The sequence below is a fragment of the Garra rufa genome, chromosome 1, assembly GCF_049309525.1.
Source record: "Garra rufa chromosome 1, GarRuf1.0, whole genome shotgun sequence".
Lineage (NCBI taxonomy): Eukaryota > Metazoa > Chordata > Actinopteri > Cypriniformes > Cyprinidae > Garra > Garra rufa.
Window position 1 is genome coordinate 60,693,527 of NC_133361.1, and position 22,939 is coordinate 60,716,465.

The following is a 22,939-nucleotide window of genomic DNA, read 5'->3' on the forward strand; positions in this document are numbered from 1 at the left end:
GGGACCTTGGGTGTGTACCCAGCTCTTGGGTAAAGGAATGCTTTGGCCAACCCTGGGGCAAAGTCAATATAGGAAGGGGCCACTGAAAGGGCCTGCAGGTCACCGACTCTCTTAAGAGATGTTAGCGCCAACAGCAGTGCTGTTTTCAGGGTAAGCATCCGATCGGAGGCCTCCTCCAGAGGCTCGAAGGGGGGCTTACACAGCGCTTCCAGCACCACAGCCAAATCCCACGTAGGGACTCTCGGTCTTGCACGAGGCCTCAGCCTGAGTGCACCGCGGAGGAAACGTGAGACCAGGGGGTTTCTGCCCACTGAAAGGCCGCCCTGAGGGGCGTGGTAAGCCGATATAGCCGCCACATACACCTTCAGGGTGGAGTGAGCTAACCCAGCGGACAAACGAGTTTGCAGGAACTCCAGCACTGTACCAATCGGGCAGTGGACTGGGTTTGAGTGGCGTTCATGACACCATGGCGCAAACAGGTTCCACTTTAGACCATAAAGTTTCCTCGTAGAGGGAGCTCTGGATTGAAGGATGGTCTCAACAACCTCGGTTGAGAGACCAGCTTCTATGAGTTGCGCCCCCTCAGGGGCCACACCCATAACTTCCACTTCTCTGGGTGGGGGTGGCATATTGCGCCCCCAGCCTGAGAAAGAAGGTCGCTCCTGACAGGAATCTCCCAAGGAGAGCCGTCGAGGAGGGCGATTATATCCGAGAACCATACTCGGGCCGGCCAGTACGGGGCAACTACTCCGTACCGGCGCACTCTTTCCAGAACTCCCGGGAGCAGAGCGATCGGGGGAAAGGCGTACAGACGAAGCCTCGGCCACGTCTGTACCATGGCATCCAGTCCGAGAGGAGCTGGAGGAACTAGAGAGTACCAAAGGGGACATTGCGATGTCTCCTGAGTCGCAAAGAGGTCCACCTGGGCTTGACCAAAGACTCTCCATATCTGCTTCACCACCTGGGGGTGAAGCATCCATTCCCCTGGCCTCAGCCCCTGCCTCGACAGGACGTCTGCTCCCACATTGAGACGTCCAGAAATGTGAACTGCTCTCAATGAGAGAAGCTTCCCTTGTGACCACAGGATGATCTGGCACGCCAGCTTGTATAAGGGGAGTGAACGCAGACCTCCCTGGTGGTTTATATAGTAGACCACCGCCGTGTTGTCTGTGCGGACCAGCACGTGATGGTTTCTCAGGTCTGGAAGGAAATGCTTCAGGGCCAGGAACACTGCCAGCATTTCTAGGCAATTTATGTGCCAGGAGTGATGCTGGTCGTTCCATAGGCCTTGGGCGGAGCGGCCACTCATGACCGCTCCCCACCCGGTGAGGGATGCATCTGTCGCTAGCGTGACGCGGCGGCAAGGAGCTCCCAGCGCTGGACCTTGTAACAGGAACCAGGGCTTTTTCCACATGACTAAGGCACGTAGGCAGCGCCGCGTGACCTTGATCTTGCGGAATGGGTTCCCCCTCGGGGAAAACCCTTTGGTTTTGAGCCACCACTGCAGTGGTCTCATGTGCAGCAGTCCAAGAGGTATCACGTTGGATGCAGCTGCCATAAGACCTAACAGTACTTGGAACTGTTTGACAGTGAGTAGCAGGCCTAGCTTGACCGCATTTACTGCAGTAAGGATCGACTCTATCCGAGCAGGTGACAATCGTGCCTGCATCGTGGTCGAATCCCAGATTACACCTAGATAAGTGGTTCTCTGTAATGGAGACAGCACACTTTTCTTGGCGTTGAGTCTCAACCCCAGCTTTTCCATGTGAGCAAGAACAACATCTCGATGTTGAGCCGCTAACTGTTCTGAACTGGATAGAATGAGCCAGTCGTCTATGTAGTTGAGTATGCGGATGCCCTGGAGTCGTAATGGAGCCAGAGCAGCATCCACACACTTCGTAAAAGTTCGGGGAGAGAGCGCTAGGCCGAACGGAAGAACTCTGTATTGGTAAGCTTTGCCCCTGAAAGCGAACCTGAGAAACTTCCGGTGTTGAGGAAGGATGGAGACGTGAAAGTATGCGTCTTTCAGATCTATCGTGACAAACCAGTCCTCTGACCTGATTTGAGACACAACCTAACTGACAGTCAACATTTTGAACTTCAGTTTCCTTACTGAGAGGTTTAGCTGTCTGAGATCTAAAATGGGCCGCAAGCCCCCATCCTTCTTGGGAACAATGAAGTACCGGCTGTAGAACCCGGCTTCTCTGTGTTGAGGAGGGACCACCTCGATGGCCTCCTTCCTCAGGAGAGTATTCACTTCCTGTTCCAATACCAGAGCCTGCTCGGGGCCTACCAGAGTAGGAAATACCCCGCTGAAAGGTGGCGGCCTGGCGCCGAATTGAATGGAATAACCTTTCTCTACAGTACGCAGGACCCACATAGAAATATTTGGCAGTAGTTTCCACGCTGCCAGAAATTCTACTAAGGGAACCAGCCTCTCGAGACTGGTCTCTGGATCTGTTAGAGGAGCTAACTTGGTGACCTGTAGCAGCGAACTGGCAGGATGCACCTGAAGTGAGCACTCTAGAGACCCCCGTGGGGGTGGCGAACCCTCTGGTTCCGCTACGTTTCCGGGCGGAAGGACCAGGGAATGATGTTCGCGGGAGACTGCCGCGCCCTGTAACACCGGCAGGGTTAGCTGACGAATCTCCTGAGGGCCCCGAAGAGAGGTGGTCACCATACTCCTCAGAGGCGGTGAGGCACCTGACTCTTCGAGAGGGGCTGCCCTCATTGGCCTTGGGCCACGACCATCAGGGCCGTTTAGCCGCGCCCCTCTTAGACTGTAGGACGACCCTCAGGTCGGACCTAGTCTTCGAGGGCCCCGGCTTGGAGCGTTCCTTAGCCCGCCCTCTAGGCCGCGCCGGAGGGGCACGGGTAGCAACGCTCCTTTTCTGGGTCTCCCTGTGTGAGGAGCTGGAGTGCGGCTGGGGCTGCTCCCGTCCAGCAGCCCCAGAGGAGAAAGTGCGGCGAGGGAGGTAACGCTGGAACGCCGCTGCCTGCCTACGGGCCTCCTGGTGCCTGTTGACAACTGTGTCAACAGAGTCACCAAAGAGGCCGGAGGGGTGCAGGGGGGCGTCCAGGAGCGTGACCCTGTCCTTCTCTTTCATGTCGGACAGGGTCAGCCAGAGATGCCTCTCCGCGGCCACCAAGGCTGCCATAGAGCGCCCAACAGCGCGGGCGGTCTCCTTGGTGGCCCGGAGCGCCAGATCAGCGGTCCTGCGCATCTCTGACACGCTCACCTCCTCGCCGTCACTAAGCTCCTTCAGCAGGTCGGCTTGGTACGCCTGGAGCACAGACATGGTGTGTAAACATGCACCAGCCTGACCTGCTGCCGCATAAGCCTTGCCCATCAAGCCTGATGTTACTTTTAATGGCTTGGTGGGCAAGGGGGACATTACCGTAGTAATCTGAGGCGGGGGAGTAGAGACATGAGGAATACGGCCTATCCCACGACCTCGCGATCTCTTTATGGAGGTCGGGGAAAAAGGGAAGGCTCCGTTTGGGAGGTGCTGATTTAGCCCGCAGGAAGCGCTCATCAAGCCTGCTCGCCTGGGGCTCTGGATCTGGAGCGGGTGACCAGGTGATGTTGAGCTTGGCCACCGCGCTCGTCAGCACCTCCACCAGCTCCTCATACTGGGGTGAACGGGGGAGCAGTTGTGGGAAGTCAATGCTCTCTATGTCAACCTCCTCGGAGGAAGACAGGAGAAGCATTGACTCCTCCTCTCGGAGGGAAGGAACCGCAGTGCGGGCTTCCTCATTCAAGAGGAGGTCATACGATCCGCTGGGTGAGGAGAGAGATAGGGGATCACCCGTCTCAACTCCCTCCAGCAGATCTAGCTGCGAACCCCACGAGTGCAGCTGCCGCTCCGCCTCGGCGGAAGCGGGGCCAGACCCGCGGGGAACGCTAGTGAAAGCCCCCTTCTCAAAGAGGGCTTTCCGGGAACGGAGCAACCGCAGCGGCATCCGCTCGCACTGCGGGCAGCCAGCCCCCTCAAGGGCTGACTTAGCGTGCTCCGCTCCCAAGCAGACCACACATAGATCGTGTATATCCCCACCAACAATGAAGCGTTGGCAGGGAGGGACACACCGTCTATGTGGCTGCTGAACCGCCTTATAACGTTCGTTCTTAAAAGAACGTTTTCCCCCTGGCATTTCTGCTCAAATAAAAGTAGTGCAATTGGCACTGAAAAACAGCAGAATGCAAATCAGACAGACAATAACACAGAGCGCTCTCGCTGAATGACAAAAGCTGACGCCAGCTTCAAACGCACGTGCTTTTATACTTCCTGGTCGATGACGTCACTGCGCTGGTGACGTCACTCCCGTTTCTCATTGGACGTTAGACATGACTCAGAGTGCGGCCCGCCAATGGCGTTCCCCACAGCGTTTCAGGACGCATTGCTATGGTCTGCTTTTGGACCAGATGTAGCAAACAGGAGCAGTCCATTCAAGTGCAAACATTGTACGCAACATGTGGGCCAGATCATCATTGCACGTGCCAGATGTGGGCCGGATCTGGGCTGACACTATGTTGTATGATCTGGGTATCCACCTTATTGTACATGTTTGGGACAGAGTAAGGACCTTCTTCATGATCGCTATAATTGAATTAACAATTAATAAACTTACACATGTTAAATGCTTGAATAAATATGATTATTTTGCTTCAAAGTGTATCTGTTATTGTTATGTTCTTACTGTTGCACGACTCATCACAGTTTCACTACTGCAATAGCGTTTGTTGTGATCTACTAAACATTTAAAAAACAATGTTCACGTCACTGTATAGTATTCTGTTTGCACCTATATCTTTATTTGTGCATCTGAAGTACATTGTTAGTTAATAAGCAGGGATTATATTGTGTTTATGAAGACCACGCTATTATGACATATTTGTAATCTGGTTATCTGCCATCTAGGATTTTAGTATGGAGATAAAGGTTATCAATATATATTTTTTGGTAGTATTACTTCATGTAAATGCATGTAAATTAGCACTGTTTGTTGTTTTCTAGTGGTACAAGAGTGAGTTTGAAGCAGTGATGTGTGACATCAAACTTAACAAGTGGATACAAAGCAAAATCCCCGGTGTTCCCTTTCGATACTTTCACTCGTACTGCGTCGTAAGACGCTTATGGGGAAAAGCTCCTTTTCTCCTGAGACTGAAGCATTTCAATAAGGCAGTGTAACTGCATGGCCATTGGTTCGTGCAGTGTTAAAGAAACGAACCAATGGCTCGGCAGCGGAGATGCACAAACCTATGGCGATGATTCGCGCCCGATCGCGCCAAAATGGGCGGAGCATCTGGCTATTTAAGCGAGCATTTCGCCATAGGAACTCAGATCCTTCTTCTTCAGCGACGACTTCATATCTTCGCAGAGACTGACTACGCAGACTTCTCTCAAGAAAGCCTCTTCTTCGCCGTTGACGAGCCTCGCAGCGGATCTTCACTGCTCGGCGGATTGACGCTCCAGAGCTGATTCCCTGCTGCTATCCAGCGACACTATAAGAGCACATTTCAAAGAGCAAATTTCTACGGCGTTGTTTCAAATGCCACAGCGTTATTGTCGCTCGTGCAGAGCCCCTCTGCACGCCGATGACTCTCACGCTGAGTGCATCTCGTGTCTGGTTCACGCCCACGCCGAGTCTGCACTCACTGAGACGGAGTGTTCCCATTGTGGGAATATGAGTCTCACTTCCCTCCGCTCGCGGCTAGCTTTCTTTTCAGAGAGCGATGCCGCTCCTCGCGCCCTCCCGCTTCCTTCCTCGCAAGAGCCTGCTAGGAAGAAGCAGCGGGGCAAGAGAGCTCAGAGAGCGGTGACAGGCGAGCTCAAGCCGGCTCAGACCCCGCGTGCCTCGCCTTCACCCCATGGAGAGGAATCGCCAGTTCTCTTCCTTCATCCTGACCAGCGTCCCTCCGCGGCTGCGAGCGATCTGGTCTCCTTCGGAGGAAGTGAATGCGAGGATGACAGCATGTCATTGGCCGCATCTGACGCGGAGGAGTTGTCGGGCTCTTCTCACGACCCCGCCCCCTTGCCTTCTGCGCAACCCAGCGCCGCCAGCGCCGGTATGGATGCCGAACTGTTCCGCATCTTATCTAAAGCTGTCGAGGAGCTGGAACTTCAATGGTCTCCTCCCGAGGAACCCTCTAGGAGCCGGTTGGACGAATGGTTTCTGCCCGGGCGCCGCCAGGCCCCTCGTCAGCGAGCTTCACCATTCTTCCCCGAAGTCAACGACGAAATTTCCAAGTCCTGGCGTGCTCCATACTCCGCCCGCCTTCATACTTCCTCTTCTGCAGCCCTCACTACGGTTGACGGCGCCGAGGAAAAAGGCTACGATAAGCTGCCCCCGCTGGACGAGTCTGTAGCTGCGCACCTTTGCCCGCCCACCGCTATTGGACTAGTTGGGCCTGGATGATTCTCCGCTCAGAGAAATCCGCAGCGCTACGGACTTGGCGTTACACGCCACTAAGATGATGGCTCAGGCAATCGGGCGATCGATGGCCAGTTTGGTGGTGCTGGAGCGCCACTTATGGCTCAATTTGACGGAGATCAAAGACGCGGACAAGGTCGCTTTCCTTGACTCCCCCATCTCGCCGACCGGCCTATTTGGTCCAGCTGTGGAAGGTTTCGCGGAGCGCTTCACTGCAGCACAGAAGTCGTCCCAAGCCATGCGACACTTCCTGCCTAAACGCTCTAGCTCTGCAGCGGCTCCTAGTCGCCCCAAGCCGGCGCCGACTCAGCAGCCTGCAAAAGCCACGCCCCCATGCTGCGCAACCAGCTCCTCAGATGGAGCTCCGTCCGCGGTCACGCTCGGCCAAGCGCTTCCCCTTCCCTAAGCGCCAGGGACCTCGGCCAAGAGTGGTGTTGGACCAGGCGCCGCCAGCGTCTTCCTGATCCCAGAAGCAGGAAGAGGGAGGGGTCAAGTCTCGCAGCAGCCGGACCAGCCCCCAAAGTGCCTCTTTTGAACCCTTTTACACCCCGTTCTGTTCTGAGTGTAAAGGGACGCATGTTTGTAAACAATTTAGCTGTAACTCACGGGCCCTTTGTATCAGCGCCCTTACAGCAAACCGCTGTGATAGCGGAAAAAATAAAAAACAAACATTTTCAAGAAAAGAGCAAATTTCCTCTTCCAATGCTTCCAGACAGCATACAGCTGTGCGAACCATTTCAGCCCCTTGCGACACGATCCGAGGCGTGGCAAGCCATCCCCGGAGTGTCAAAGTGGGTTTTGGGTATAATAGAACGAGGTTATGTACTCCAGTTCGCTCGAAGACCTCCTCGCTTTCACGGTGTGATCACCACCTCAGTTCGCAGCAAAGACGCAGACGTCTTGCGCTTAGAGGTAAAGAATCTGTTGGCCAAGGGCGCCGTGGAAACGGTCCCCCCAACACAGAGCGAGTCAGGTTTCTACAGCCGTTACTTCCTCGTTCCAAAGAAGGATGGCGGTCTGCGACCCATCCTCGATCTCAGACAGCTGAATCGCGCCCTCATGAGACGGCCGTTCAGAATGCTCACACTAAAACAGATCCTCTCGCAGATATGCAAAGGGGACTGGTTTTGTTCACTGGATCTGAAGGATGCATACTTCCATATTCAGATTGCCCCCCACCACAGGCAATTCTTGAGATTCGCCTTCGAGGGAGTGGCATATCAATATACAGTCCTTCCGTTCGGACTGTCGTTAGCTCCTCGCACGTTTACAAAGTGCATGGACGCAGCGCTTTCCCCTCTGAGGCAGATGGGAATTCGCGTCCTGAACTATCTAGACGACTGGCTCATTCTAGCCCAGTCAGAGAACGAGCTAATACACCACAGATCCTTAATCCTCAGCCACTTAGAGTGCCTAGGACTCAAGGTCAATTTCGCCAAGAGCGTGCTGTCTCCCAGCCAACGCATTGCGTTCCTGGGAGCAGTTTTCGACTCATCTCAAATGAAGGCAGCAGTTGCGCCGCAGAGAGCCCAGGCCATCCGCAGGCTCGCGGCCTCCTTCAAAATCGGAGCCCTTCGCCCACTCAAGATTTTTCAGAAGATGCTCGGCCTTATGGCCTCAGCATCTCCAGTACTTCAGTTGGGTCTGCTTCAAATGCGCCCCCTGCAGTTCTGGCTGAAGCCAAAAGTTCCTCCTCAAGCCTGGCGTTTAGGACGCCAACGCATCAAGGTAGATCGGGCCTGCGTAGAAGCCCTGGCTCCTTGGAAGTGCTCTCAATGGATGGAACAGGGCGTTCCCCTGGACTTGGTAGTCAGAAGGAAGGCAGTCTCGACAGATGCCTCCAACTTAGGTTGGGGGGCGCTGTGCGATGGCCAGCCTGCTTTCGGCCTATGGTCGAAAGCAGAGAGTCGCCTTCACATCAACTGCTTGGAAATGCTAGCAGTGTGTTTAGGCCTTCACACCCTTCTACCTGTCCTGAAAGGACACCATGTCTTAGTCCGTTCGGACAGCATGACAGTGGTGTCCTTCATAAATCACCAGGGGGGTCTCTCGTCGAGACGTCTATTTATGATGGTAGAACGTCTTCTGAAATGGGCTCAGCTGCACTTCCGCTCTCTGAGAGCGACGCATGTGCCAGGCAAACTGAACCAAGGAGCAGACATGTTGTCTCGGAGCAACGTCTCCTCAGACGAATGGATGCTTCACCCTCATACGGTTCAGCAAATATGGGCTGTCTTTGGCAAGGCGCGAGTAGATCTTTTCGCCTCAAAAGACAATCATCACTGCCCAATTTATTTTTCGAAGGAACAGGACGCATTGACCCAAGAATGGCCCAATCTCCTGTTATACGCGTTCCCTCCGATCGCTCTGTTACCACAGGTCATCAGACGAGTACGGGAACAGAAACTCAAAGTCCTGTTAGTGGCCCCATTCTGGCAGAACCAGCATTGGTTTCCAGATCTTCCCCGGTTGCTTTCGAAAGCACCATGGCCCGTGCCACTGAGACGAGATCTCTTAACACAGGCGAACAGAATGATATGGCACCCCCAACCGGAAATGTGGGCGCTGCACGTATGGGCTCTAGACGGGAGCCTTTAAGTCTCCCTGAGTCGGTTTTGAGTACTATTTCACAAGCTAGAGCACCCTCTACGAGGCGGCTCTACGATCTCAAGTGGTCTGTCTTTTCCACCTGGTGTTCCACCCGTGGTGCAGACCCAATTTCATGTGACATATCAGTGATATTGTCCTTCTTGCAAGAGCTGTTGGATAAGGGGAGGTCCCCTTCTACGCTCAAGGTCTATGTTGCAGCTATAGCGGTATTCCATGACTTCATAAATGGTCAATCTGTGGGAAGGAACGACTTGGTCGTTCGTTTTTTAAAGGGGTCAAGGCGGCTTAATCCTCTTCGCCCCGTCACAGTTCCGTCTTGGGACTTACCCACAGTGTTGAGGGCCTTGAGAGACCCTCCCTTTGAACCGCTTCAGTCCATAGGCCTTCGCCCCCTGACGTTGAAGACTGCCCTGCTATTGGCATTAGCATCAGTTAGGCTGGGCCTCACCGTCCACATTTGCTAGATTCTATAATCTGGACGTCCCAGTTTTACAGACTCGGGTCCTTTCTGCATAGTGGTATATCTGTTACCAGTATGTTATGTATGGTGCACCTTGGCCTCTTTTGGAGCTCCAAGTTGTACTTATTCCTTGGAACGGACGTTTATCAGGCTATCTGATGGAACAAATTGGCCCTTATTAGTCCTTTAGTGCTAGGGTCATGTCAGTCGTTCCTCTACCTTAGCAACGGCGGGATTGTACTGGTTCCCCATAAGCGTCTTACGACGCAGTACGAGTGAAAGTATCGAAAGGGAACGTACTCGGTTACTTTCGTAACCTCGGTTCCCTGAGATACGGGAACGAGTACTGCGTTGCTGGCCGTGCTAGGTAGCTGCACGACTCAGTCGTCGCTTCAGTCGAAGTACCTGAGTTCCTATGGCGAAATGCTCGCTTATATAGCCAGATGCTCCGCCCCTTTTGGCGCAATCGGGCGCGAATCATCGCTATAGGTTTGTGCATCTCCGCTGCCGAGCCATTGGTTCGTTTCTTTAACACTGCACGAACCAATGGCCTTGCAGTTACACTGCGTTATTGAAATGCTTCAGTCTCAGGAGAAAAGGAGCTTTTCCCCATAAGCGTCTTACGACGCAGTACTCGTTCCCGTATCTCAGGGAACCGAGGTTACAAAAGTAACCGAGTACGTTAATTTAACACTCCTAGTGTTAATTGTGGACTCATATATACACTGGCTTCAGTGTAAAGCAGCTAAATGACGTCATACGCTCATTAGCATATTCATGACGTCGTCGTATTGTCTTGCGTCTCTGTGCTCACGTACTGCTATTTAATGCATCCAAATTCAATAAAATTCATTCCTATATTTCATAGATATATTAAAGGTCCACTGAAGTGCCTTGAAACACGCAGCGTTATTCTATGTGGTGACGTGCTTTTAAGTGAAACAAAAACATATTGCCCAGCCCCGCCCACTTATTTTGAATAGCCAAAAGCGTTTCATTTATATCTCTTCGTGCCAGAGCCGTTAAGCTCGGTAAAGCCGCATTTGTAGCTTATGACAGCCACAGACTATTAAATTACCCCACAGATTTATTATGAAACTCATAATCATGTTGAGGCTGTGTAGTTTAATACATGTGGATTGCACATATGAGCGCATATGATCTGCTCCGTGTATTGCGTCTCTGTGTAGGGGGCGGGACAATACGGACTCTAGAGAGCATTTGATAGGACAGAACGTTTGATGAGAAACTGAAGTGCACGGTGATATCATCCAAATCGTTGATTCATATTGGCGGAAGTGACAAGACTGTAAGTTTTGAATACCCATATCTTGTAAACTCGAATTTTGTCGTTGTTTTGAAGCACACTAGCTTATAGATAATCTTAAGGATAATATATTCATACTAAAAGACAAAAAACTTTAATTTTGATTTCAGGCTGACTTTAATATATTTTACTCTTACTTTTGTCAGACAATGGGGTAAATATAAAATAGTGACTGAAACGCGGCCCATTAGAACTACATAACCAGCTCTCGAAGATAATAATCTTGATTCATAATAACGACATTGTCTAATGAAATCAAATACACATACGATTAAAACAATGGCTGTGCTGTGATTTCGGCTATACTTGCATGTAAAATAGAGTTAGAAGCATCAGAAAATCTTTTTTTTATCTGAAAATGCTGCTCCTCTGCCGCTCACTGAACAGAAAGACGCAGATAGAGAGAGACGGAGAGCGCGTGTGCTGGGAAAGCACGACTTCGCGGCAGTAACAGAGAGTCTCATAAACTAAATAAGGTTTGTCCAAGAAGTCGCTAGATCTGTCGTTTGGCGCTTTTTTGAAAAAAAAAAAAAAGTTGCTAAGGGGGTCGGAAAAGTCCCTAAATCTAGCAACAAAGTCGCCAAGTTGGCAACACTGAATCTGTTAGTTTTTTGTTTGTTTTTTTGCATATTGTAATAGCCTTGACAATCCACAGAAGATCCAGCACTTTCTATACTTTTTGGAAATATTTTTTTACAACCTGTTTTAAAAAGAGCTTCATAAAGGCACACATAGACATGAAGAACCAGCCCATGAATCTCAACAATGGTGACGGCATATTCAGATAAACAGATCAACTCTGAACTCTCATAATGTATTCATGCCGCAATGCATGATGGGACTCATGGATGAGTTCTGATTGGCTACAACACGCTTTTTGATGGTCACCGTTGTTGTGATTCTCACGCTGATTCTTCATGTCTGTGTGTCTAATTTAAAATTAACTCCTTTTTCATCATCTATCTGATTATGCCAAAACTGATTGCTCTTTTGTTCACAGTTTCTTGTAGTCTGTAAAGAAATTCTTTATCAATTACTTAAGTCACTATATTATGATTATGTCAAGCACAGTCAATGCCACCTGATGACTTTTTTTCTTGGCTTGTCTGGCTGTTATAACTTAGTTATGGCAGACAAATAAGACCTAATACTGAAGATTTACAGGTCAAGAGCCTAACTAATGCAAACATTGACCACTATAATTGTTGCTTAAAAATGTTGTTTTTCTCCTTTGGGGATTCTGCTTATTAACATCAGGTGTCTTAAATAATGATCAATCATCACTTTGTTAATCACCTAATTATCTCATTAACTTTACTCGTTAACTTACACCGAAGCCAGTGTATATATGAGTCCACAATTTACACTTGGAGTGTTAAATTAACACCGGGGATTTTGCTGTGTACCGTATTCGGGAAAAAAAATAATTACATCATTTATGTTTCTACGTAAGAGAATAAACGAGATGGGAGTTTGCAGTGTTGAATGCTTTGTTGTTAGAGCATTTAAACATGTTAATTACAGAAAATGTTTAACGTATTATCTCTGGAAAAAAATGACTGATTGATTAGCCTATTTTTATTTTATTTATTGTAGATGTTATTTCTAATTTAAGGAAAATTGTATATAGATACAGCATTAGAGCAAGTAAATTATTTTAATGCTTTGTCTGTAAATTACAACTGATATGGATAATGTTTTCAAAACATAGACATGCAATATCAAGGAGGCCTTAATTAACATTAAAATAAGAAAAAAACATGTCTTGACCCCTTTAATAGAGGCATCAGTGGCAGTGCCGGTATTGGTGATACTACACAGTAAAAAGCTCAGTGTTAAATAACTCTTCTGGGAATTTATTTGAGTCCATACTAAAGAGTGTTAAAATTAACAGTGAAGCAGTGTTAAAGTTAATGAGGTAATTAAGTGATTCATTGAGAGATTAAAATTAAGATTAAAATTAATCAATTTGTGCTACGAAAACCATTAGAAATAAAAAATAAAAAATAAAATAAAATGTCATTTTACATAAACAAGGTATCAATGAATTAATCTGTAAATAAACTTTTCATGGTTTATGTAGGCATATATGATCAAAGTAAATTAAGAATATTGTTAAATTGACTAATATTATTTTTAATTAGAAGTGCTTGTGAAGCGGGGATAACTACAAAATGAACATGCACAAAACTACACATGTACGCGTGCCTATGAGATTAATTAGCTGGTTCAGGTCTGTTCAATGAGGGTTGGAGCAGAACTTTGCAGGATGGTAGATCTCCAGGAACAGGATTGAGCACCCCTGCTCTTGAGTATGGACTCAAATAAACTCCCGGCAGAGTTCATTTAACACTGGGCTTTTGCTGTGTTGCCTTCATAGTACTTAGTAAAGAGATTCCATTAAAAAACATTTTAAAACATACAATATAATATTTAAAATATTAATTGTAATAATAATAAGTGGCCATGTATTGTTATTTTTTCTTCTTGTTTTCTCGTGATCACAAGTTAATTTTCTTGTGATCTCTGATTATGATGATAACTGATTGCACACGTATACTGTATATCCACCCTACAGTTCATGTTTTGGACAGAGTAAGGACCTCTCTATGATTGCTATAATTAGTGCAGTTCATTACTGACATGTAAGTAATTTATAAATGTTAAATGCTTGAATAAAAATGATTATTTTTGCGTGAAAGTGTATGTGTTATCGTTACGTTTTTGCTGCAGCACGACTCGTTTTACTACTGCAGTAGCATTCCTGTATCTTACTTGTGCATCTTTAGAGTACACAATGGTTAATTGTGTTGTGCTTATGTAGAATGCGCTGTAACCACATATTTGTAATATGCATCTTTGTCCTTATTTTTAATCTTTATTGTTAATAAATATATTATAATATTATATTTAAATAGATAAGAAACGTGATTTATATAGGCTATGTAAACGTGTAGAAGATATAGTTCTCTACATTCTTCTGAAGGTGCTCCAACTGTGCTTTTGGTGTTGAATGCTCTGATGTTAGACCATTGAATCATGTTAATTACACAAACAAAATGAATACTCTGTAAAAAAAAAAAAATCTAAATTACTGAATATATGAATATACCACTGAATAGTGGTATAGTGGAGGTATACCACTTCTTTATCAGGCAACTTTGCGTATACCATTTCCCCATTCATACGCATCAATCGTTAGTGTCCTGCATTAATCCAAATCATGACAGTCCACCACATCCAGTCATATTTGAATAAATGTAAATATTTGATAAAAACACTCAGTACAGACAGTGATGATGCGGTCAAGATCGTGGCGCCAGCTTGTTGTGAAATATGTTTGATGATTGTGCCTGGTGCACCCGCACCGTCTCCAGCACCCCAAAGTTGCATTCGTTACTATAGCAACAGTAGACTCAAGATGCACAGTGTTTTAAAAATCAATCACCGTAAAAAATAAATAAATAATTCACAAGAAAATTAAGTCGTGATCACAAGAAAACAAGATAGAAAATTAAAGCATAATACATGGCCACTTAGAACTTCTGGAATTTAAACATTAATTTGGTGATTTAATTTGAAACTATAACAACATATTTTTTTTCTGTGCATGTTCTTAAGTGAAAGCACATCTTTAGAAAAGCATCATGAGACTCTAAGAAAGAGTCATATGTTTGCTAAAAGTGACAAAAGGCTGTAAGCATGAATTTCCTCCCTGAGCATCAATGACTTTTTGCAGCCTTCTGTGATGCTTGTCTACATCTCTGTGGCTCTGTTAAAGAGGTCCTATTATGCACTTTTTTTTTGTTTTGGGGGTGCACTAGAAAATGCTCTCATGCTTGGTGTTTTTTTTTTTCTTGTAATTTACATTATTACAACAGTTTTTTTCCCAGCCTAGCATAAGTGGCTCGATTAGTTCCGGGTTAGATGAAGGCCCGCCTTCTAAAAAACTAAATGTGTTGTGATTGGTTAGCAGTCCCACTGCATTGCGATTGGCAAACAGCTTAGATGGCATTTCAGTCCTGCCACGCCCCTTCCCAAAGCAGCAAGTTCAGTATACAACTGTTAGCACAAGCTAGATTAAAGTGAAACAAAAACACATCGGTTCACTACAGGAGGCTTTTACTGAGCCCTCCGGAACCATGTGAGGCATTTTTTATTTTGGATTGATGCACTTGGACTTGTTTTGGACTGACAGAAAACCCCAGTCTATGGCGTTCTAAAGCTTGGGAGTGCCCAGGATCATTTTTAATATAACTCCGATTGCATTCGTCTGAAAGAAGGCAGTCATATACACCTAGAATGCATGGAGGGTGAGTAAATAATATGCTACAGAAGTGTTGGTCCTATTGTCAGCCTGCAAGATCACTGATACATGATATTATCATTATTTAGCTAATTTATTTAATTATTTACATGCCTGAAACCAGCTCCAGCATAAGGCTAGTGAAGCTTTTCTACACTGTATGATGAATAAATCTCTTACCACACACCACACACGTCTACGGCACAGCTCCGATGTGGCAATCGATGATCGTCACTCTAGTCAATGCTTGTATTTACATTAGCCATGGCTCCACATGTGTTTTAATCCTCTATACCGCACATGTTAAACGTCCAACACAGCGACCGGAGCAGTCCGAGGCCACTTTAGTCATTTTTAGTCATCATAAATTTAGGTGAATCCCTCAACTTGTCCCTCCCCAACCACCAACGATTCAAATTTCCATAGGCAGGATTTATTTGAATAATATTCTAATGGACCGCATGGTGACATCAAAGCATCCGGAAAACAAACGCTGTAGTCCAAATGAGTTGTCCGTTGTTCTTGAAAAGTGATTTTTTAAAAGGTAAATATCTCCTATTAGAGTGGACTTTGAGATTTGTAACTTTGTAGATGTTTTTTATGCCTAAAAATATGCACCATACACTGACTAAAATTCAAAAAGTGAAAAAGAATACTATGATCCATTTAACACTTGTGTTAACATGTTATCACTGTGATTTGATCAAGCAGACTGGATCATCACCCAATCAGCATACATTGGTCTGCATCAAATACATTATGCATCTAGATAACTGATATCCGCCTGTTGTACATAACACTGTACTTTAAAATATCCACAAGGGTACTATATGTTTCTCAGGATTATCTGCATTGTGCATGAAATACACCATTTAATACCTCAGTATGTTGAGTTGACAGTTTGGACTCTTCAGTCCAGCACAAAGCAGCTTCACTCCTGAATCTTGCAGGTCATTGCGACTCAGGTCCAGCTCTCTCAGGGGGGAATTTGATGATTGTAGAGCTGAAGCCACAACTTCACAGTGCTGATCAGTGAGATAACAGCCTGCCAAACTGAAAAATGTGACTGGTTAAAAGGCATGCTGGTGTTCTGGTGTCACATCAGATTGCTAGACATCCTTGGTTAACTAGCTTGACCATGAAAAATCAAGTGCAGTTTAAAACAAAGGCATAAATATAAACATTAGACAGATTTTTTTAACTTACATTCTGTTCAACTTGAGTTTGTTCAGATATTTGAGTGCATCAGAGAGCAGTTTCACTCCTGGTTGTCCTGAACAGATTTATAGTTCTATATAGTATATAGTTCTACTCAGCAGTCACCCAGAGAATGGTTCGGACTGCGGGGGATTATTGGCAGAGGTGTAAAATCCAGGGCCCGGTTGCATAAAGCACCTTAAGTTTTTCCCTTAAGTATGACACTTAGGACATGATTTCCCCTTTGCTAAGGGAATGACTTAAGGGCGTTGCATATAATCACTTAAACACTGCCCTTAGTTAAGGAAAACTGTTTTTTAACTGTTTTTAAGTGTTTTACAACAGCGACCCAGGTTTTCCATTTAAAAAAATCTACTGTTGCCATGGACACGTTATTTGTTAATGCAGATAGTGGTGTAAGTTTTTACAGAAAACAAGAACATGGATAAGTAAAACTAAAAAGAAAGCAAACTAGGAAGGAGAAGGATCAGGTGAGACGGGAACTTAAATCTATAATTTACTCAAAACAGAACATTTTGTCATCTTTACTCACCCTCATTTCCTTCCAAACCCATTACACTTTCATTCATCTTTGGACAATAAATAAAGATCTCGCCATTTCTGTCCATGTAGAGTTTTTATTAAGGGACTAGTGTTAATAAATCTATATTTAAATGCAAAGAGACAAGATACTTTAATGCATGACATTACATTTTATTATGAAGCGCTAAACATTTTGATTTGTACGCTATCTGTTTATTATATAAAGTTGCTGATCATGTCTGGTACAATACTTTTGCAATAAATCTGCTTGCTGTATAACACTTCAGGGGACATTTTCCATACCTTATGTTATACTTAGGGAAATGACAGATAAGGGGCTTTATGCAACACTTAATGGGTTTTAATGGATACTTAAGAGAAATTCTAAGGGTTTATGACATTTCACTTAAAGAAACCCTTAAATAACATTTAAGAGATATTTTATGCAACACCCTTAAGTGTAAGGGAAATTTAAGGGAGAACTTGAGGGAAAATTACACTCAAGGGGCTTTATGCAACTGGGCACAGGTTCAGAAAGTAAAAGGCCTCCCCATTATTTTGTTTCAATCACCTGGATTTGCTAATTAACACAGTTTTTCAGCCAGGATGTCAGAGACGGAACTAAGTCATTCTAAGTCTGATTTAAACATCTCCAACATCACCCATTACTACTAACCAGACTTTATTTTATGTCTGCAGAATCTCTTATTGAGAATTAACAGAGGTTTAGATGTTGATGTTTTAATGGTCAAGAAAAAAAAATATGCTGCAATAATTGTGGTCAAGGTTTGTTTTAATTTGTCTTTAGACCCTTTTTTAAACAATATAAAGTAATTGGCTTTTAAACAAATTGTAACATTATTTCACAGCAAACTTTTGTTTACTTTCTGTATATAATTTGAATGAATATCATGATCAATCATCAATGGTTTATTGACTAATATTTTGCTGTTACAGAACTAAACACAAACAAACAAACATGAACACTTATCATACAATCATCAACAGTGGTGACAATAATTATTCATACATGCGTGATGGAAGTTTTACTATATGTGACCCTGGACCACAAAACCAGTCTTAAATCGCTGGGGTATATTTGTAGCAATAGCCAAAAATACATTGTATGGGTCAAAATTATTGATTTTTCTTTTATGTCAAAAATCATTAGGAAATTAAGTAAAGATCATGTTCCATGAAGATTTTTTGTAAAATTCCTACTGTAAAACTATCAAAATGTAATTTTTTTATTAGTAATATGCATTGCTAAGAACTTAATTTCGACAACTTTAAAGGTGATTTTCTCAGTATTTAGATATTTTGCACCCTTAGATTTCAGATTTTCAAATAGATGAATCTCGGCCAAATATTGTCCTATCCTAACAAACCATACATCAATAGAAAGCTTATTTATTGAGCTTTCATAAGATGTATATATCTCAGTTTTGTAAAATTTAACCTTATGACTGGCTTTGTGGTCCAGGGTCACATATTGTTACCCAGTATGCATTGCAACATGAAGCATTTTGTTGATTGTCACCATTGTTGAGATTAATATGCTGGTTCTTGATCTTTGTGTGTGTTTAAAATACATGCAGTATATGATTAACACTTTGTTTATATGCTGTAGTTTCAGAGTTGAGAGACAAAAAAGTGAAATCAAGCAAGCTCATGATGATAATCTCTTACCATAAAAACACACAGTTACCTACTGCTTACTATACAGCACTTATCCCACTGCTTTACAACACCACATTGTTACAGAGAGAGAGCTTTTCCATGTTGATTGCACATTAATGTGTGTTGGCAGTTTGTGTACACAACCACCCTACAATGATTATAATCCACAAAGTGGTATTTTTTTAATCTTTAAAAGTAATATCCCCTTTTTAAAATCAGCTCATTCTCAGCTTCTTGTCCTTGTGACGAAATACAGTTGATTGACATGAGCGTTTTACCTTAGACCCGCCCTCACTGAGCTGAAACAGTCCAAATACGACCGCCAATGTGTGGACTCAGGTTCAGAGGAACACTCTAATTGAGTGATTGAGGTGTTCTGTTGTTGGATGTAATAATCAGAGGTGGAAAATCCAGGTTCCATGAGTAAAAATCCTCCCCAGTATTTTGTTCCAATCACCTGGATTTGCTAATTAGCACAGTTTTTCACCTGGACAGAGGTGGGACCAAGTCATTTCTTTCAAGTCACTAGCAAGTCTCAAGGCAAATCACAAGTCCTCAAAGAGTTAAAGTTAATGAGATAATTAAGTGGCTAATTGAATGATGATTGTGCATTAGTGACGAACATCTGCTGTTATTAAAAATGACAGTGGATCAGATGTTAATGTTTTATTGGTTAACACGATGTCACCATCGTGGCGATCAGTATTTGCTTTAGTTGGGCTCTTGACTCTTGGGTGAGATCTATTTCTGTTACAATGCATGTGGTGTTGTAATGTGGTCAGATCAGAGCTGTACAGTGAGCAGCTAATGGTTGTTTTTTATGGTGAGATGGTCATCAAGAGCTTATTTGAACAAACCCACAATTCTGTTCTTCTTATGTTAAGGTTTTGCACTATCAAGTCTGTAAAACTACAGCAGTTTAAGCACCTCTAGCATTCTTCTAACAGTTTAGAGTTGTGACGTTCGCGAACGAACCGATTCTTTTGAACGCGGCCGTTCTTTCTGTCGTTCTTTTTTTCCTATGCATGTTTCACACAGATGCACACAAATTAGCTCCTCCGCGAGACAGAACAGTTATATATATATATATATATATATATATATTACAGTATATATTTAAAACTTTAAATATTTTTTGTTTCTATCAAAAAGTTCTTGTGTGATAACAATGTTCTTGTGTGGAAGTGTTTGTAGTAAAAGCTGTTTTGCACAGAAATTCATTGCAGCCGGCTTTGTTTTTGATGTTTACGTGGGTCAATGTATAAACAACCTGAACCCGACCGACGTTTTCAACTAACCTGCCCGCAACTCGGACCGCAAAAAAAGAAACAAAATATTGTACCCGACCCGTTTCCTGACCCGCATGTTTAATATTTGCGACTGACAGCAGCGATTATATGCGGCTGAGGTGGAGATGCGTTCACTGTCAAACATCATTCGGCATTAATTAGGTAATCTTGTCAAAAGAAATGTTCTTGATTACAAGAAAAATACAAATTGTTCTTTTTGTGATTTATTTTGTCTTTCCTTTATACAGATTTAAATAGTTTCATTTTCGAAGTACTCATTATGTCAGTGATTCTCTGATGTTAAATATGATCAATAATTATTTTATTTTGATCTACAGTGTAATAAAACTTAAGAAAAAGATTAGCCTATAGCCCTAAATATATATACAGACTACAAGCTAATTCCCTTTTTCTTAATTTTTAACTTTTAAAAATTATCAAGAATATTAAATCAACTTAATAGGCTAGGTTAACAAATTTTCTTATACAAACATAATGAATGCACTTCAAAACGAAGTTTTCATATATAAATTCAGGAATCACGAATATGACAAAATAATATTATTTTATATAGCCTATATTAATTGTATACTGCCCTCCAAAGGCAAAGCGCAGTAACTACACATTTGGTCAAAATTGAATTAAGGCTTAAAATGGACTTTGTGACAACTTTTTTTGTCTTGTGGCAAAGTCTCCTGGTTCAATTTTGTCCCGTTTCAGAGAAATGAGAGTGTCAACATGTTTGACTAGCTGTTGTAAAAACTTTAAAGGCATTTTTCTCAGTTTCAGTGTTGGCGTAGTTACTGCACTTTGCCTTTGGAGGGCAGTATAGCTATAATAGTTGTGTCAAATGAATTAGGAAATTGTAGTGCCTTGCATTTATTAAGCAATGTTTAATTTCGTTCGTTGCGCTCTCTGGAAATGTAAAGAAAAAATACCGTTTTTACTTGGAATTAGTTTTTAATCCCTGGTTTTAAGCAAGCATATACATGAGATAATTTATATATTATTGTTTGAATAAACGTTTAAAAATAGTGCTAGAAATTTTATAATTAAGGAAATTAAACAGACCTAGGTATTTGAAAAGACATAGTGAAATGTGTCTAATAATTCCAAAAAGAAAGAGAAGCATTGGAATCAAAATATTCGAGACATTTATTAGGAAGACCATTTTCTTAACAATTAAGATGCTGCATGTGTTTATCCAATCTAATCGAAGTGTGCGTCTCTCCCCAACTTAATCAAAACAAAAATCCTACCCCCTCTCTCAGAAAATACATAAAGCTGACATTACTGAGCTATATGCGTTTAAAAGTAGCCTATTAAAATGGTACAATGGCATTGCTCAGTTCAACGTGTTGGGAAATCGGGCATTTTGTCCCGCATCAGCATTTATTCAATAGTTAATAACGCTCATCATTCCTCCCAGTGATTATTTCCAGGATAAACTGAGATGCCCCCAAGCTGGCTTCTTAAAACTGACTAAATATTTAAAAAGGGTCATTCTTTTGAATGGCTCTTTGAAAGGAATAGATCGCCAAGATCCAGATCCCCTCAAAGAGCTATAAATCCCATCACTATAACAGTTATAGTGAATAAATTTAAAACCTGTATAAGGCATAAAACATTTTTTAGCATCTGTACTATTTATACACAAAAAGACATCAAGAACCAGCATATGAATCTCAACAATGGTGACAATCAACAAAACGCTTCATGCTGCAATGCATGCTGGGTAACAGCATAGTAAAAACTCCTATTGTGCACTGCATTATGAATAATTATTGTCACCACTATTGAGGAGGGTATGGTAAGTGTTCATGTCTTTTTTTCTTTCAATATTGAAGCATTACATTGTTTAAGATGATTTTTTTGCTGCAGTTTTGCAATAGGTACATGTCATTCAATAAATCAAAGAAAGAGACCACTTCATGTTGCTTATCCAAATTAGTTATATGGAGAGTGTGAGCTAATCTGCTGCAAGCTTTTGATTCAGCAATGTACAACTGTTTGCTGTAAAACAGCATTAAAATTACTTTAAATTATTCCAAGAGTCAAGAGACAAACTAAAGCAAACCTTAACCAAAGCAATTTTCCACCGGACAAAATTGCGATTGTTAACTCATGATATCTGTTCTGTCTGTGCGCACCAATCTTGTACTTCTATCTACTCCTCAACCAGACCACCTAGAGACACCTAGAGGGTTTTCGGCATTATGTTAAGGAAGGTCTAATCTCGGGAACGCACAAAAAAAATCCAGGAAAACATTTACTATCTCTTAGTGTTGTGATCCCATGACGTGAGAAAATTGCGCTAAAACACTCACTGAGTTTTTATTACTTGTTTAAAATAACTTCAACTTTGTTTCCTTTCCTCTTGTAGGCTCTACTGGGTGAATTTTTTTTTGTTTTTGTTTTTTTACTGAGTACCCTAACTATCATCATTTTCCCAGATAGTGTATAGATTTTTAGGCATTCTATTATCTCAAACAGCCTGAAAAATAGTGCATTTAGCTGACGTAATTGGGAAAAAATCTACACGGGGGAGCATGCCCCCGGACCCCCCTAGGTTTGGGCTAAGCCCCTAATGTTTACATCGTCTGGCTCCGTCCCTGAACAGGATCCGGCTCAAATTAAGCACTGGTGGAAACGGTAGGCAACAATTCATTAATTCGTTATGAATTAATTATTTAACAACAACCATCCCTCACCCCCGCCCCCTGCCGACGATGCCATCATCCTTCGCAATGTTTCACATTAGACATCGTACGATGACAAATGGGTCGACATCGCCCAACCCTAATCTCTAGTCAGAAGTAACCTGTCAGAAGCAGACAAGAATTTTATGTAAATTAATTATCAGTGACTGATGGAAAATTGCCATTTAAGCTTCTTGTTTAAAAACTTTAGATAGGACTTTTAACTAATGTCAATTTAGTTGCACTCTTTGCATTGCAGAATTAAGAGAGCGCTTTCAATGGTGTACAGCAGTCATTATAGGCACTTTGATTGATCTGTGGCTATGCAGCCCATACACAGGAGAGTATGCATATTTTTTTGAACGATATCTTACTATTATCTGTACAACCAAAAAC

The 22,939-nt window shown here is 43.6% G+C and overlaps 1 protein-coding gene across 1 annotated transcript in view; it reads right to left on the reverse strand.

Moving 5' to 3' along the window:
• The window catches only part of LOC141337723 (uncharacterized), a 176,882-nt gene that overhangs the window by 146,742 nt on the left and 7,201 nt on the right, over positions 1 to 22,939 (reverse strand). The window contains exon 5 of the mRNA XM_073843385.1: positions 16,015 to 16,188. Coding sequence (XP_073699486.1) covers positions 16,015 to 16,188 — 174 coding nt within the window. The remainder of the gene's footprint in view (positions 1 to 16,014; positions 16,189 to 22,939) is intronic.